The sequence below is a fragment of the Pezoporus occidentalis genome, unplaced genomic scaffold, assembly GCF_034315485.1.
Source record: "Pezoporus occidentalis ecotype Australia unplaced genomic scaffold, CSIRO_AGI_Poc_V1 ctg80, whole genome shotgun sequence".
NCBI lineage: Eukaryota > Metazoa > Chordata > Aves > Psittaciformes > Psittacidae > Pezoporus > Pezoporus occidentalis.
This window is the reverse complement of record NW_026916159.1, coordinates 1,448,883-1,467,081: the sequence shown is the minus strand read 5'-3', so window position 1 is coordinate 1,467,081 and position 18,199 is coordinate 1,448,883. Positions and strand designations below refer to the sequence as shown.

Sequence of the window (18,199 nt, the reverse complement as noted above, 5' to 3'; positions counted from 1 at the left end):
ACGGAATGATCTTCTCTCATTTATATGCCTTATTGTTCTCCAACTTCAATCCTATAAACCAAGTGAAAGATCTTAATCCAAAGTGCAGTAATGATGTTTTATACATCATGACCTGAATTAATGCAATACCAAAAATAAACTGATCTTACATGGTTTTTATTAGGTCTAGTTACAAAGTAATAAACAAGCCCTGTGAAATAATTTGCCATTAATTATACAGACAGATTACAAAAGTCAGTATTTCATAATAATGTTATTTAAAATACAAAAAGATATGGTTCTTTTCCTAGGAACTTACATAAAAGTATAAGGCCAAATAAACCAAGACATATATATGTAGCACATCAGATAATTTGAGAAAGCCCCCATCATCAACATCTTTATATATTGCTGGAAAAGCAGGCCTTAGACAATGTCAGCACTCAGTCTTCTCACACAGATTCCCTGGTGGTCCCAGACTATGTGATTTAGCACTGATACACACCTCCTAATATCAGAAATACAAACTGGTTCAACTCATGCTCCTCCAAGAAATAAACGCATACCAGCTATTGGGGTTTACTGGGTAAATACCTAATTCTGTATCCTCCTAGCCAAAGCTAAATGAAAATTAGTAGATAGGAGTTGGGTTGTTGGGTTTTTTTAGACAGTATCTCTTTGCCTTGAAAGAAAATACAATCTTAAAAATAAATAAATAAATAAAAACACACACCCACCCCGCCCCCCCACCCCCTCCCAAGAAAAAACAAGATCTAGAAAATTTGGAATGGAGTTTTGCATCAAAACATGGAAATGTGTGCTATGAAACCAGAAGCATCTGCACAAATGTCAGCACAGCAAGAACAGAAGGTTACATAAACATAATTCTGGAGAAATAGAAAAAAAAGGAGCTAAAGAACCCTGTCTTGTTCAGTGATACAAAATGACACATTTCACCTTTTAAACTCCAAAAAATGCCATGAAGCAACATAAATATTGGCTAACTTTTAAAGGCTGTCTTTGAAAGGATGGAGGTAGTCCAAGAAACACTTGATCTCAGCTGAAGTCGCAACCTATTGGCAACCTGTTGCTGAAGAGTCAGTTCAGGCTGGATTAACTACAAGCAGTATTTTGCTGGGTACCCAGAAGGAGGGCAAAGCCAGGAGCTGCTGCTGATGCTGTGTGAGAGCCATGGCTCTAAAAGGAAAAGCAGCACTGAGGAGGTTGGCCACACCACAGAAGCCTGCATGAGCCACAAAACAAAGCCACAAAGACCTAACAGGGGAACTGCTTACTAAGCAAGAGGTTTTATATTTTCTACTAATTCAGTACCTATCCTGTAGTTTCTTGGTTAGAAAGTCCACCTTTATGACCATCTCTTTCAAAGGCTACGTGATCTTACTATGGATGTCTGAAAAATGAAATTCTGTTTCCCTAGGGAAACGCTCTTCTGACAGCTGTGTATGCTACTCAGTCACCTCTTAACATCCATCATGACCCAGGCAACAGGTCAACAGAGCCCATTCTGCACTGAGCAGTTTGTTAGAGACCCCTGAGCTGGAGACTGCCACCTGTGCGTTGCTGAGGATGCGGGAAGGACCTGGGGTGCAAAGCAGGAAGTGTTACAGTGGCCTCATGGTCATCACCAGGGCTCAGGCAGGACAATAACAGAAGGAATTAAAGATTTTATGTCTGTCAAAGATTAAGACTGGGAACTGATATTTAGAGGGTTCAAGATGTAAAAGAAATTTCTGTTAACAACAAGCTGAGCATGTGCATTCATGGAGCAGAGGAAGCAAAAGATAACAGTGATGGAACAAAAAATGACAAGCAGGAATTGGAAACAGGATAAAGAAATAGAAAATGTATTAAACAGTGATTTTTTACAAAGGTCTTTACAGGGATCATATTTTCTGATACAATGGGGAAGGATTTATATACTGCAGATGGCAGATAACAATGAAAATATTTACAAAACTGAATTTGTAGGAAGTAGGCGGTATAACATTCAGATAACATTAACATCATATATGGTAAGGGAACTGAGGATACAAGTGAGGGAATTCATGTATTTTGAACAAAGATAATTTCTGAACATAACAATACGCGAAAGATAACCTCCTTTTAAAACTAGTTCTGCTGAGTATTAACAGTACGAAACCTACCAGAATGCCCTTTATTCTGTTTAAGTTCTCTGCAGCACTCAGCAAATGTTTTAATCTAACTACAAGCCTGTACATAGTTTCCACCTTTGGCTGCTGTTTTGTCTTGTTTAAAATGTCAATTACATATACATACATACGGAAAGCAAGATAGAAAGACATTGATATTTATAGTAATGGATTACTTACCTTGATAAAGTGATGCAAACTCCCCAAAATATAGTTCTGGAAGAGTTTTCAGGGTTTTATGCATATAAATGAAGAGAAAATTAAATAAAAAGATGAAGCACCAAAACTAAGAAAAAGAGGCTAAAAAGTTATCAAACAAAACATTTTAGGTTCATTCATTCAGAAAAACATCTGAATCATCTGATACTATCACTGATAACAAACAAGGTATCATTTGTTTATTCATAAGAGAAAACCAGTGGAACATGTTGCTACATTTTCCATTGCAGAGTTAATTCACAACTGGAGTACTGTTTTCTCATTACCATTTCAGCCACAATCTCCTAGAAAACACAGTGCTCTAGATATGTTATTCAGTATTCTATTTCTCTGAAGCAAAGATTAAATATTTAAATATATTCTCAATGGTTGAAGAATCTAAGAGATGACCTAAGAGAAATATTTAAAATAAGGAGAAAGTCAGAAAATACACATACATTCTCCTGAAATGAGTGTGTAAAAATGCAGTGCTTGGGACCTTCTAAAGAGAAAAATGCATGGTAATAATGATTAAAACAAGATATGAGGTATTTGCAAATACATCTGTACTGTTGAAGATGATTTTTTTCTGTTTAAGAGTTTCTGCTCAAGTTAAATTCAATCCCAAAATGCCAGACACTTGTTACTTGTGGGGTTCTTAATCTTCACAAGATTAGTACTTCCCTCTTCTTTCTTTTTGTCAGATATTTGTAACTTGTCATTAAAATCAGCAATAAAAGCCACACAGACCTGCTATGAAAGAGTAAGATTCTTGACCATGCATTGTAGCATTGTGTCTCACTTATTTTCCCTGAGAAAGGAATTGGCCCAATGTCCTATGACAACCAAAAGTATTTACAAAGCCAACAAAATTTAGGAAGTACTATAATGACTAGAAAATGCTGTGAGAGAGCATAATGGACGTATCAGCAGAGGATAATTACCACAACTGAGGCATGCTCCTGTGAAATTCCAAAGAGAAATGTAAGAACTCATTAAGTCTTTGCATTTATTCAAAAAGAGAAAATGAATTTTTTTAAAGGCATCCAAAGGATACTGGGAGAGGAACAAAAATTCTATGCAAAGATGTACCCCAAGCTAGCCCATCCAAAGAGAAATCAATTTGTTACTGATAGAATTGCTAGGAAATTTTACATTAATTTAGTGACTGCAAAATGTGATAGATTAGCAGGATTTCCTTTAAAGTCCCCTATTCACCAACAGAGATGCAGCACTGAAAGACTGACAGTGAGCTACCTTCATCATTAGCAGTGCCTTTCACGTCTTGGTGGAGATGTACAGTGCTATAGTCTGATGAACTCATTTTCTGACTTCTCTTTCAGAGTGGCAATGCAGGGCCTGTACAATTAGTTTTGTGTGGGGCTGCACTCTCTATAGGAAGAAAATATACACAGTAGGCCCTGGTCTATTTAGCTCAGAAAAGCAGTGCTAATAAAAGGAAAACAAAAACAAACACAAAAACCTGCTAAAAATAATCACTCAAAGCTAATCAGAATATTTATGAAATTCACATGGAATCTGCCAAGAACTGAGAGTTTCCAGATTTCTGGAGAAATGTACTTCCTCAGTATGGAAGAAATGCAGATATTAACTAATTATTTATGTGATAACCAATTATTTTGTACAGTACTGAACATGATGAAATTCTTGTTAGTTGAGCAAGGAGGACAGTGGAGCAATTCCCTTTGGAATGGAACGAAGCCAAGTAGTTGGATAGAGAAGCACCCCTAAGGAGAACAATTCACTAACATAGACAAAGTATTGCTCAATTTACATCTGACCAGCAAAATGTTTCAAGTGGCAGAAAATAACCTTTACATTGTCACTGGTGGTCTGGAGCTGCCAGCGTTCAGCTCCACGTTTTTTAAGAGACAACAGACAGCAGTTGAAGTTAGAAAGTCAAACAAGTAATGACATTTTTTTGCCTTGAGAACACACAGAATGCAGAATCTCCAGAGTACTCTCTGTGCTCTTTCTTTCCTTGCAGATACAACACTGCTTTACTCTTTCCTGACTTATTGTTGGCCTGGGTCAGCTTAGATGTGTGACTCCTGGATATGCCCAAACATCCAGGTACACAGCAGTGATTCTCCTGGAATTTCTATTTTATTTAAAAAAAAAACCCTCCAAAGTAGCAAAACAAAACAAAATTTAAAAAAAAAACAACAAAAACCCAAACACCAAAACCTCCCCCCCCAAAAAAAATCCACAAAAACCAACCAAACAAGCAAACAAAAAAACCAAAACCACAACAAACCCAAACCAAATAAACCATAAACCCAAATTCCAACCAACTCCCCCCCAAAACCAAACAAACAAGCAAAAACAAGAAGAAAAAAAGCCAACTCCAAAAACAAAAAAACCCACACCAAACCCCACATCCAGTCAAACTTACATTTCATTTGCCAAGGAGACACTAGTTGGAAAAGAGCTCTGTATTCAAAATGAGTGTTTGAGATAACTATTTGGGAGGATTTGGGAGGAATTGAGTCATGGCCCACTGCTGATTCATAATGAAAGCTACTCTTATGTTCCCTAGTCTTTCTGATGGGCTGTTCAACATCACATTGAAGCTACCTACTTCAGTCCTTCCTCCATCATGACTTGATAACCAGGCAAAACCAGACCCACAACATGAACCCTTTATCCTACAGACATGGTGTCCCCACACATATACCCTACGTCACCAGGATCACATCTCAGGGAACTGGGGAAGCCAGCATGGATGGAAGATAGCTGCCAAACCAGTGTGTCTGGTCCGTAGTCTCACTGCCTCAGGAACAAGGGTAGGTTGTACAAAATAGCCTACAGTCAGGCTGATTCTTTTTTCTTGATGGGCTTCATACAACCTCTTATTAGCTGGCAAGCCTGAACCAAAACATCAGAGTTTGGGTGAGAGGAGATTTGGACAAACATATAAAGCCCTCCCAGTTCAATGCTATGTCTAAAAGAAGTACAGCTGAAAATCCTAAATCAATTTAATTTAACCCTAAAAGGATTGATTAATTTTCTCTCACAGTAAGATCATGTCTTTGAGCAGTAGAGGTTAATAACAGCTAGTGTTGCATACTTCTACTAATGTTCTCTGGTTCCGCATTTTTTAACTGAAATCCATAAAGAGGTCACAGCAATAACTAGAGATGATTTTCTTTCTATGCCAATTACTAGGATGCTGGTAGGATAATTTTCAGACTCTGATTGTGACTTTCCAAGTAAACCAGGAGACCTGATTTTCCTTCCTTCTGCATACAGGAAGATAAGCAACTGCCAGGAAGGGGATAAAGCAAGATGCTTCTATATTTGCTGAGAGGCTGTCGTGGTTTAAGCCCAGGCCGTAAGTCAGCCATGCAGCCCTCTTGCTCACTCTCCCCCTTTCTTCCCCCCACCCCCCCTCCCGGAGGGATGGGGAGGAGAATCGAAAGAATGTAACTCCCACAGCTTGAGTAAGAACAGCCCAGTAACTAAAGTGTAACACAGATCACTACTGCTGCCACCAATAATAACAGTGATAAAGGAAATAACAAGGGAAGAGAATACAACACCACCTGTCGATACCCAGTCTGACTGAGCAGTGAGCCAGCCCAGCCAGGTAACTCTCCGTTACATCCTGGGCATGACGTGCTGTGGTATGGAATACCTCTTTGGTCAGTTTGGGTCAGGTGTCCTGTCTCTGCTTACTCCCAGCTTCCCCTTCTCCCTGGCAGAGCACAAGACTCAGAAAGTCCTTGGTCAGACTAAACATTTGAGCAGTAACTAAAAACATTGGTGTTATCAGCGTTGTTCCCAGGTTGAAAGTCAAGAACACTGCACTGCACCAGCTACTAAGAAAGAGAAAAACGACTGCTACTGCTGAACCCAGAACAGAGGCTTAAATACAGGTTCACAGCACAGATCAGTAAACTGAGTAGAAGGTCTATCAGGAATCTACATCAAGAGGAAGAAACTAAGACTGAGTGGTTTTTGCACTGGATGAAAGTTAAGTAAGTATGAGTGGTCAGTATCACTTGAATTGACACAACTGCTCAACCGATCATGTTTGCCCTCCGGCTTCTGAAGAAGAGGAGGGAGGAATTCAAAAAGTCTTTTAAACATGGATTTGAAAAAGGCCTTACTCTAATAATAAGGCATAAATATTCTCTTTCATGTGGATCAAATACCCTATGATAATTTCTAATTATCTGTGTTGGGAGCTACAAAATCTGCCCTCCAAAAACAGAGGATAAATGGGATCTTGCAGATATCTAATGCATAGTTGAGTGAGTGCAGTTGCTGGTTCAGTGGCTTTGCCCCAAGCATTATGCTTGATCTGCATCTGAATTGTACTTAGGTAAATGAAAACTCAAAATAGTTACTTTCCAGCTCATCCTTGCAACTAAACGCCATCTGACCACAACAATCATGAGAGAAACATGGTAGAAAATTTTCCCACATGGACACCTTCTTCAGGAAACTAAAAGTTGATTCATGTCCTTTAACTGAGAAAGCAGCAAAAGTTATAAACATTGAAATCCAATTTCAGTGTATCCCTGGGAACAAAAGTTATCATGCTATCTTTTCAAGACTCCTATTTTGATGTCCCACATTGCTGATGTTGAATACCCAATATATTCCTGATTAATTTAAAAATGTAATAAAAAATATAAGATTTTCAGCTTCTAGTTTTCATTCTTTACTACGTACCCTTTTTATCTCAAGCAGGCACTGCAAGAACATTCGGCTTTATTTCTGGCTCAAATGATGTGTCCTTTCTGAGACAACCAGGAATGTGACCATGGAGCATGAAGGGTTTTAATGGCAAAGCTGCACTTACTGACTTCTTGCTATTCACACTCTTTCCATTGGGTGTTGCTATATTAAACAGATTACTACTGGGACTCAATGTATGCATACAGAAAGGTTTGAGGGTCTCCGCCTATGTTGCTTTGCCCATTGTCCTATGCAGCCCAAGTCTGTTGTACTTCACCAAGCTGGTGCTGTAGTGCATTAGTGTCGAGAAAAATTGATTACTTTTTCAAAAGAAATCCATTGAATGGAGTCTTGCAGCTTGTACCACAAGTGTTATATTCTTTCATGAAGGTGATTTGACTAAAATTTATATGTACATTGCAGCATTTAATTACTGTACACAGTAGCTGTTCAGATGGCTCTCTCTTAATTATTTAGTACATCTTCTGCATAAAGAACCAGGCAATGAATAAGGAGGAATTTAATGAAAGTAACTAAAAAGAGGAAACAGTTTACTGGAAGTCAAAAAGAAAAAAAAAAAAAGGTAATAACTTAGGATGCAATTCTTGCAAAGATTTCCTGCTCACTTAACATAGCTTTTCAGAAAATATGAGGGAGAAATCATTGCAGATCTGTGGCCTTGGGGAGGCCTTGTCAAACACTAAGAATCAGGCAACTGATAACTAAACTTTGCACAGCTGATGGCCACATAGATGACAGCAGAAGATTTCTAAAGCAACCTACTGCCTGGAAATTGCCTTTCAATGTGGCATGGACACACCAATGAATGAATTCTGCAGGTAGTATCAGAAAATGGCTGCATTTCATTAAGTTATGGCTAGTACAAATGGTATAAAATCACTTCATATCTGAAATATCCTCAGTTAATATTAACAGCAATAGCTGTTAATATTAGTAACTTCAACTAGTAACTGTAAAGAACACAAAATTACTGTAACCTGAAATCCTGGTGCTTTTATAACTATAATGCAGTTGCTGATCTAGTTGGTTTGAAAAGCACCAGCATTTACTTACGTGGCCTTCACTCTAATTGGAAAAAAAATCAAATATAAGTATTTTAAATAAAAAAATGCAGTAGGACAACACAATTCTTATATGTACTTAAATTCACTGCTGTCAGGCATAAATGTCTGAATAATACAAACTTGGTCAAGGAGGAAGTTGCTACAGGTCATTAAGGATAGGCTTCTAAAAGGGAGGTTCACCCTCTTAGCTGGGCTGGTAATATAAGCCATGCTCACACAGGATAGAGAAATTCCAGCATTTCTGTATTCTAAACTCTTCAGTGAATTTTAAACATTATAATGATGGCTGGACTTACCTGGTAGACCGGGTGGGGTTTTCAGATATTTCCCATTAAAATGTTGAATTACTACTTCACATTTTTCTGTAGACTCCATCCTAGAAAAGAGAAGAAAGTGGGATGGGGGCAGATGCAATTCATGTTACTAGGCTGCTATAAAAGTGCTCAGTCAGCAACAACAAAAAGCAAAAGGAGAAAAAAAGCACAAGCACAGATGCTGAGAGGTATCTTCAAAGCTGTTCTTGCGGAGAAACTGGTTGAGCTCATTACGGTATGGTGTGGCTTGGGAGAAGGACCTGCCACCCTCAAAGCCTGCAGCTGTGCTCCCGGCTGTGTGTGAGCCATGGAAGTGTCAATGAACAGTCCCCTTTGTCTCTGGGGGATCACCCTGAACAAGGACATTCTTTATGCTCTCATGTGCTGCTTGGAAAGGCAAAGGACGTGTTTCTAGATGCCTTGTGCACCAAAAATAACTTCAAATACCATGAAGAAAAAAAAAAACACATGATTTTTAGAAGACCCCATAGGATTAAACAACAATTATTAAGGTTTACAATGTTAAAAAAATAACCTGCAAAGACAGACTGTATAGCAAAGACAATGCATATATGCCTATTACAACATAAAGCTAAATTTTGCATGACGACTAATTTACATGTAATACTGGTAGGTGAAATGCCTTACTGTCTATCTCCTATGACCTCAAGATAACTTTCAGAAATTAAAGCATTAACAATGAACTGGTACACGTATTTTTGACGGAACTGCAAAGAATATAAAGCTGCTAGTCAAATCCCAAACCATGTTTATACCACATCTGGGAATTCACCATTCAGGTCTTGTAAACTGCCCGCACACTAGGTCATAGAACAACTGATACAATTTGCTACAGAGTGTTATAGAAAATTCAAACAGAGGAAAGAAAGAAATGAAAAGCCAATAAGCAAGCAAAAAGAAAAGGAAAATCACACTGGTTTCGTTTTTCTTAGAAAAATTGTATTAAAAAACATGTTCAATGTTCCTTCAATACACCAGTGCTTACAGGTACTCTCTGCAAAGTAACTCCAGTGACATAAATATTGCTTACTTCTCACCAGTCTAGATATTTTTAAAATTAATTTATCCACCACCCCTCTTGTTACATGGTTTTGGGAAAGAGTGGCTCACATAGAGCAGTAGTTTGTCCTCAAGGGTTCAAAGGAATTACCCCCACTACCACCAAGAAAAAAAAATAAATTAAAAAACAAATCCTGATTTGAATCATTAAAAATTGTCCCTTCCAGGTCATATCACTGCATATTTTGTGGGCTGGGCCATTTCTACAAACACAAAAAGACAGAAACTTAGATTGTTCACTTAGGCTTCATTCAGATTTAACTAAGCGACTGTCTGCACTGAGCCTTTAGAGACTCTTGTCTCTGAAAGAATAAATGCAATAAAAGTCTGTTTTCTGTAGCTGCAGGCACTTGATGTCAAACCATGTTATGTTGCACCACACAGCAGTGACAATTTCATTTTAATACATGGGGTACATTTTAACAAGCCAAAGCAGTCCCTGCAAAGAATGCAATATATAAGCTGCCAAGTGAAAGAGACTCAGTGCACTCCATGCATTTTATGTGGGAAGAGAACAAAAGTGAAACCCACAGTGTTCTGGGATAAAAAGGCCATCATTCGAATACCACTCTGAAAAAGAATGTGCACATTTTCTTCTCAAGTTTCACAATTAACGGCTCTCAAATGCCATTGCTAGCTATCTATACTCTTGCACACGCTTCACTTGAAACCGACACTGGCATTATCGACTCAGTTTGAAAAGGCAGCACAAAAGACAAAGCTGCCTATACACGTTCCCTTCAGATATGCTGCTGAGTAACAACTGCATCCACCCCTCCCCTACCTGAGTCCCCATGTGCTTTCTGCTACTTGTGCCTGTGGGGTAGATGGCATCTATCCCAGGGCCATCTCAGTATGAACCACAATTTACACTTGTCCACAATACCTGTTTTTAAGAAATAACCCTTTCAAACTGTGTTCTTCAGGATGATTAGCTTACTGACTGGGAAGAATGTGGGGTATAGAACAACCAGATGTATTACTAAAATTGCCTGGTATTTGCCATCACAAGACCCTGATTTTTAGTTTAGTTCAAATTCTGATCAACATCAGCAACCTAGGTAGCAGTGTCTATGGCAGGTGCCTACCCATGAGCTGAACCTGTCTGTACACATCAATTCAGACATTCCTTTTTCTCTTCTCACTTGTTTTAGCCATGAAGACTAGCCATATGTGGGAAGAGGCCCAATAAGAATATACTTGGTTACCCCACACCAATAAATTCTACATAGTTCTTCAAAAAGCTGCGGTACTTGCCTATTCTAGAGTGTTTGGAAACGCAGGGGAAATGGACAAAATGGACAAAATATGCTTTTTGTCATGAATTTATTCTTCTTGTCTGAGATAAAAATGTTTCAAAATGTTTGTTGAAACTGGTATTTAATAAAACTATCATTAAAAGGATTGTTATATGTCAAAAGTTAGCTTGCAGGGGACAGGTTTTCTACAAAAAAATGTCACTGGAGCATGGGTAAACATGGGGGGGAGAGTGCATGGGGGAAGAGCACTCTTTAATCTATCTTTCTTAGTGTTGGGTTTTGTTTCATAATTGATAGATCAAAAAATGTGGCAGATGACAATATTCTAGAGAAAAGACAAAGACCTTAGAAGCTTCATAACTTTCTATTGAAAGATACAGATATCCAGCTCTTGCTGGAAAGGGAAGGGCATTGGCTTTACATGGTAACAGAAATTCTAGCTGATCAGATAAGTCACAAAAAATTCACAAAAATAGTTGATCAGATAATTCAGAAGTATCATTTTCAAAATCCCTTAAACAGAATGTTTTTGGTGCTCATCCTAATAGGATCTTAGGTAATAATTCATGTTTAAATGCAATTTGGACTTAACTATAATGCATCTGAGTATTATTTTGAATCAGGAAATGCACTGCAGAAAATAAAAAAATTATCAAAGCCATAGACCAGATTTTTATGATATTTAGATGTACAGATAATCATCTAAGCCGATCAAAATTATAATTTATTTTCACCTGTGTCTGTATAATTCCGGCTTTCAGAAACTGAATTGTAAAGTTCCCAAATACAGTGTAACTAGATTGTCCATATACTATCCAATTAGGAAGGGAGTGATTTTTAAAAAAAAATCTGAAAAGGAAGACTGTTTTTAGGACTGTTTTCTAGCCATAGTTTGCAAATTTGAGTTATTTCAGTATGACTAGTAAAAGATCAAACAAACAAAAAAACGCGGGGACTTAAGGAAGTATCGCAACCAAATAATTTGATGTTCATGTCGTGCTATTACTTAAAAATAAAAGCATATTACTCTCTTTACAAACCACAGTGGCTCCAATGTAGTCATTACATGCTGTTGTAACACAACAAAAGAGAAACTTTACAGTAAAAAAATAGAAAAATAAAAAGGAAAAGGAATTCTTTTTAAAACCAAAAGCTCTTACATATACTTATTATAAAGATTGATGCAGTGTCAAGAAATAACTTCATAAATTTATGCACAAGGATTAACATGCTGACTACATAATTATTACACAAGAAATATTCAGTACCATATAATTACCAGTTAGTGGTAAAACATGGGTTTGGTTTACATATACCCTATAGTCATACTACCTAATAATAATAATAATAATGTAAATGAGAATCAAGTCTATAATTTTTTTGTATACTGAGTAAATACTTAAAGATTAAATTGTTACTACAACATTTCTGTTATGACTGCAATATGCCCATGGCAGGGAGGTTGGAACTAGATGATCTTAAGGTCCCTTCCAACCCTAACTATTCTATGATTCTATGATTGTTGTTTTCTTGTATTTATAAAGGCATGGATAATAAAGCCTGGGGGCAATGTTTCTTTACTTTTGTCCTGGTTTAAGCCCAGCCGGTAATTCAGTGCCATGTAGCCGTTCACTCACTCCCCCCCCTTCCTCTTCCCGCTCCTGGAGGCATGGGGACGAGAATCAAAAGAATGTAACTCCCACAAGTTGAGATAAGAACAGTCCAGTAACTAAGGTATAACAGAAAACCACTACTGCTATAATGATAAGGGAAATAACAAGGGAAGAGAATACAACCCCTCACCACCCGAAAACCGATACCCAGCACAACTAAGCAGTGATCTAACCCTTCCGGGTAACTGCCCCCAGTTCTACATTCTGGGCATGACGTGCTGTGGTATGGAATACCTCTTTGGCTAGTTTGGGTCAGCTGTCCTACCTCTGCTTCCTCCTGGCTTCCCCTCCTCCCTGGCAGAGCATAAGACTCAGAAAGTCCTTGGTCAGAGTAAACATGACTTAGCAACAACTGAAAACATTGGTGTTATCAGCACTGTTCCCAGGCTGAAAGTCAAGAACACAGCACTGCAACAGCTACTGAGAAGGAGAAAAATGACTTCTGCTGAAGCCAGGACAACTTTTTAAGGCATTTTGCAAAGACGGAAGTAGGTAGGGAATAGCAATATTTTACAGTGGAGGACTCCAAAGAACTGAGGCTACAGTTAGAATACACACTTGAAAAACTCAATTTCTTTAGCACATCAAAAAGATGACTGGGGGACAGTCTAACAGCAGTGCATAAGTACCTTTGTGTGGAGAATAAACTAGGTACTAAGCAGTTCTTTAATCCTGCTGAGAAAGTTGTGACAAGAACCAGATAAATTTGAAAAAGAAATTAGTCAGAAACCTTTAACTACAAGGAAGATGAGCCACTGGCACACATTAGACAGAAAAGAGGTGGCTTTTCTTTCTTTTTTCTTTTCTTTTTTTTTCCTGGTTGATGTGCTGAAATAATTTCTGAAAGTCATATTTTAGTAAAAGACAAGCGTTATATCAATTATAGGTAAGTGGGAGCACTTCAACTTCACGAGATACAAAAGAGGTCAGAGAAAATTATCTCCAGTCTTAAATATTCCAAAGCTACAAGACAGGTTTGATTAGTATGAGGTTTCTTAGCACCTCCTTATGTTCAATTCTTCATCCTTCTATGTCAACATGTTCACTTATTTATTTAATTTATTCTGCTAATATAATTCCAGGCATTCTAAGAGCCTGATATGGCTGCAACTTGCAATTTTCTTCTCTCCTGTAACTGACTTAGCTATGCTATGTCTCCAACTTTTCAGCTGGTAAGAGACTGCTTCCAGATGTTTGTGATTTTTGGTTTGAATACATTTTATGCTGGAAAAATTGTTCCCTTTGTCACTTACAGTCTAGGAAGAGATATTAATTTTGACAAGTTCTCCTCATTGCTCATAAATAATGTCTTTTCCTAACATGTCTTGCGTGCATATTCTTCATGTTCAGTCCTGTTTCCATGAACAACAGGAGTTTGTTCATTATCTCAGATGAATATACAAAATCTGCAGAAACCTCTCTGGTGAGGACAGGATAGGCTCCGCTTCTCCGAGGATATGGTCCATGCAGCATGGCCCATTATGCCAAGGTGACCATTTTGAGCTGCCTGAGGGAGTACCTCTGCATAGAGCTACATTGCTCTCCATAGAGAAAACTCCTTGTTACAGAAGAAATCCAATATAATTAAATGACACCTACGTTATCCTGAACCCCGTGAAAGATGCACAGCTTCCTTTGAGAAAAAGAACATACAAATTAAAGCCTTGGCTCTCCTGTTTTGTTTCAGTGGAAACTGGAGCACGTCCATTTCTATTGAAATCCATGCAAAACTTCTATAAATAGAAAAATGATGCTGTGGGGGTTCAAAATCTTGTTTCCCATTTTCTGTTGCTCCACTTCAGTAGCTGAGTACTGTTTCCAAAGAATAATTTTAAGACATGTAAAATGCAGACAAGCAGGAGATAAATTTAACAAAAAACATATGCAGGCAGAGAAAAGCATCTCATTGCAAGCTCTTCCAAAAGAAAAAAGTACGGAAAAGACAAGGATGAAGCCCAAAGTCCCAGCAACGAAGTGGGTAAAAGCCTCACTACAGCCCCACTCCCCCCCACCCCCCCAGCTCTGTCACAAAAGAACGGAAGCATGTGCTTTACACTTCATTTTGCTTTAAGATGATACAGACAGCTAATTGAGAATCTTCTGACTTTGGTTGTTTGCTGGGAACAGCATGATAACACTCTTTTTTGACAGTTTGTGTTGGATAAATTTTCTCATGTTACTGGAAAAGAATTATATGAATACACGGTCATTTCCACCTAGACCCAGGCTGATTTATGCTACTGTCTTCACAGTCTCAGGTTAAGTATTATACTGGTGCCCGCCAGCAGTGCAATACTTGACTGTCTGACTGTCGGCATTTCCATCATAAATTTCTGGTTTCAGAGGCTTATGACTTCATTGTAAAATGTCGCTTGGGGGTGAATCTTGCAAGGTCGTTTTAAGTTACAAGACAGAAAACAAAATTAAAAAGTTAGTGCTTTCTAACTCTTTCTTTGCACTTTGTCATATAGAAAGACCTAAAAAATGCTTGCTCCACTACTCATCTGAGTGTGGTACACATATGTATGGTATTATCAATATTAGTATCCCTATGGTAGGTTACTTAAATAATACTGAATGGTATTTTACTGTGGGGCTATAAAGTACGATTTTTATTTCATTGATTCAATGGTATCAGTAAGTCCCTCCCTAAGGTATATCCCAATGCTTCCTTGCTCCCTTTTCCATGTCCCAAGGAGTTCAATTAAACTCACAGTACCTCAGGCTTGGATTATGAGAATTGCTCAGCTAAATTATCTGATGGCACCCAACTTTCTTATTCCTCCTTCTTTACCTTGAAGGGCTTCATATCCATTTTCATGCTACAGAGTCCCATTGATATTTGTCCCTGAATCCTGCCCCTCTTGTCCCTCTTGGGAGTTTGCTTCTCCCTGAAAGCGCAGCTCCATGCTTGACATTTTCTTAGGGATGTACTAAGTCTACCAAAAGTTGGTCCAGGTTGATATGCGAGATGGAGAGGTGAGGGTCTTGGAGATACATTCTTTTACAGACCTCCCCAGCACCTTGGAGTGCTGCTGTGTGCCCCTTCCAAGGTGGGGCTTTCAATGGATATTTGCCACCACAGGCACTGGAATATTTTAGAGATAACACACAAAGTCTTTGGGGCATATTAGGGATTTCTAGTTTCATGTGAGATATCAATTACAAAGCAATTTCCTGGATAAGATGTAGGATGTGACAGATCATTATTCTGACTGAAAGCAGGAATGATCCTCATAGTATCTAAGCCTGCACTACCATCCCAGATGATGGATTTGTTCAAGCTAAATTTACAGCACCTTTTCAAATGCTTTCAATTAAACCCTTGAATAAAGAAGAACAAAGCATTTCCCCTCTTCACAAATACAGCCTTAAAATGCCTGAAGTTCTTTATCCCCCGTTGCTGCTAATGCTTCTCTGCCTCCAAAGTAGCATCATCACTGATCCTCAGAAATCTTCCTCTAAATACTCCCTCTCTTTTAGCAAGATGGCACCGCTACTGTGGCTCCAATGTGATTGTGTGACTTCTTTATCTTCTCCCACCTTAACATCTGGAGCCACCCTTTATGGGCCTGTGGAAAGCCAGGTCTTACAGCAAATATGGTTACCTCTTTATAAGAGACAACAAATCTTCAGGATAACATTAAATATTTCGCTCCATGCACTCAGCACCTTTTCGTGTCCGGTAATTCCAGCCTCCCTCAAAGACTTTCTTTCTTACTACCTCTGATATGCTTTTTACCTAAACCACCACCAGCAATATCGCTAATGTCCTGTTTGCAAAAGTCAAGTCATAAGAGATCAGCTTTAAAACTGCATCTTGAAAAAAAGTCTCCAAATCCAGTTCCTCTGGCTTTTTTTCCTTTGTTTTTTTTTTTCTTTTTGAGGATGAAGGACTATGCTTTTGCTCTAAGCTCTGAGGAATCCACTTACATGTTTTAAATGAAAGATCAGATGATGAACTCATTAGATGACTTCCAGCAATGGGGATTTAGGAGAAACACCTACAGTTTTAAGTCTTGTGATGAAATCCCTGTGTGCAGGGAACCACTATGTCATTCCCTCTTTTGATATCTTAAGACAGACTGAACTCAAAGCTTTTCACCCACACCATCTCCTTTTCCAATTCCTTATTTCTAGTATTTCTTCTGCCTCCTCCTCCTTCTAATTTCTCTCTCTGCTATATGACAGACTGTGTTTAGTCCCACCTTCTGCTTGCCTGTGTCAGCAGAAACCCATGCTGCCAAATGACAACAGCAGCACAAGCCCTGCAGAATGCCAGGTCCCACAGACAGCCTGGACCCAGTTAGCATGGCTTTGAAGTACAAAGCATGGGCTGGGGTGAGGCAGAGGCAGGTGTCCAGAGGTTCTGCCAATTCCCTTTCAACTGGAAGAACTTCTGTGGAGCCACAGGCAGAGTCTAAAGCCTCCTTTCTCTGGCCCCTTGCTCATAACTGTCCTCCCCAGATTCTCTGCTGGAGCATACCTAGGCACAGTTGGGTTCAAGCCACAGTGAAATGCTCTAGAAAGTTTCAGGAAAATATGTCCAGTTGCTTTTGAGGGATGCAAAAGAGATACTATCACAGCTTAAAAAAGGGAGCTAGTTTCGTACATACAAACTTTAAAGGAGGTTGAACTCTCAGGTGGCCAGACATTGCTCAGATAATTTTCAGCCAAGAACATTTGAAGTTACCTTGCTTATAAATGACTAAGTAGCCACCTGCAGTACTATGATACTACTAATCATTTCCATTTAGCAGAAAAATCTGACAGTAACTGTCTACCGGAAGTCTTTACTTCCATTTGCTTTCTGAATATACTTATTTTGAGATTGACTAGTCACATAATTGGACAGAATCAAAATGCAATGTTTAATCATCATAGCAATTAATAACTCTGAAACACCAAATCTCAAAATTGCTGGATGCTGCATCATTTTAGTGTGTGCAAAGTTAACTTTTTCTCCTGTGCTTCTGTGGTTCAGTTAAGAGCTGTGCTAAGCAGCATGGCACAACCCACAAGCAGGCAAGATACACTGCGATAAAAGTCCCCAGGTCAGAAGGCAGCGGATAATTGACGGGATCACCACACGGGTTGCTGATCTGAACTCCTAAAATTTTATCTGGACTGAAATACAGCTACCATCTCCTACCTGTATTGCATTTATACCCTCTCAGCATGTGCTCACACTGTAGATAGACTAGAACAAAAGCTTCCTGACTACAAGCAAAACTAAACACATTAATCTATTTGGATTGATGTGGCGGAGAAAAGATACCAAATAGCACTGTATTACAAAAGGGTCAGGTGGCCAAGTAATTAAATCTTGTACTGATAATCCTGCAAAGACAAGAGTCAGCATTCAACCACGGTTCTGAATTCCTGGCTTTGCTCAAGCCAATGGGAGACCTGCTGTATACTTTGATGGAGCAAAGGCTTTACCCCTCTACAGTTTGCAGGGGAAATTACACAACCTTCATATTAGATCACTAAAGGTTTCTTGAAATTTGTTACATAATTACATTTCCACACACAAAGTCAGTTTTTTAAAATGCGAGTTTATCCCTGAGTTACACTAATCTCTACTTAGTGAACTAGAAAAAATCATAAGGAACAGTGTGTCATCTTTCAGCATAAATGTTTTGCCTTTTCCCATTTGAATTCAGACAACATTATCTTAACATTCTTCATGCGTGATGATCTTTCACATCAAGGACAAAGATAACACTATAA

The 18,199-nt window shown here is 38.5% G+C and overlaps 2 protein-coding genes across 11 annotated transcripts in view; one reads left to right on the top strand and one right to left on the bottom strand.

Moving 5' to 3' along the window:
• The window catches only part of RBMS3 (RNA binding motif single stranded interacting protein 3), a 729,877-nt gene that overhangs the window by 131,282 nt on the left and 580,396 nt on the right, over nucleotides 1-18,199 (bottom strand). For all 10 annotated transcript variants that reach the window (XM_062603533.1, XM_062603531.1, XM_062603532.1 and 7 more), the window contains one exon: nucleotides 8,437-8,516. In XM_062603533.1, coding sequence (XP_062459517.1) covers nucleotides 8,437-8,516 — 80 coding nt within the window. The remainder of the gene's footprint in view (nucleotides 1-8,436; nucleotides 8,517-18,199) is intronic.
• Nucleotides 1-18,199, top strand: part of LOC134155902 (aggrecan core protein-like) — a 667,433-nt gene that overhangs the window by 320,429 nt on the left and 328,805 nt on the right. The gene's annotated exons all lie outside the window — the stretch shown is intronic.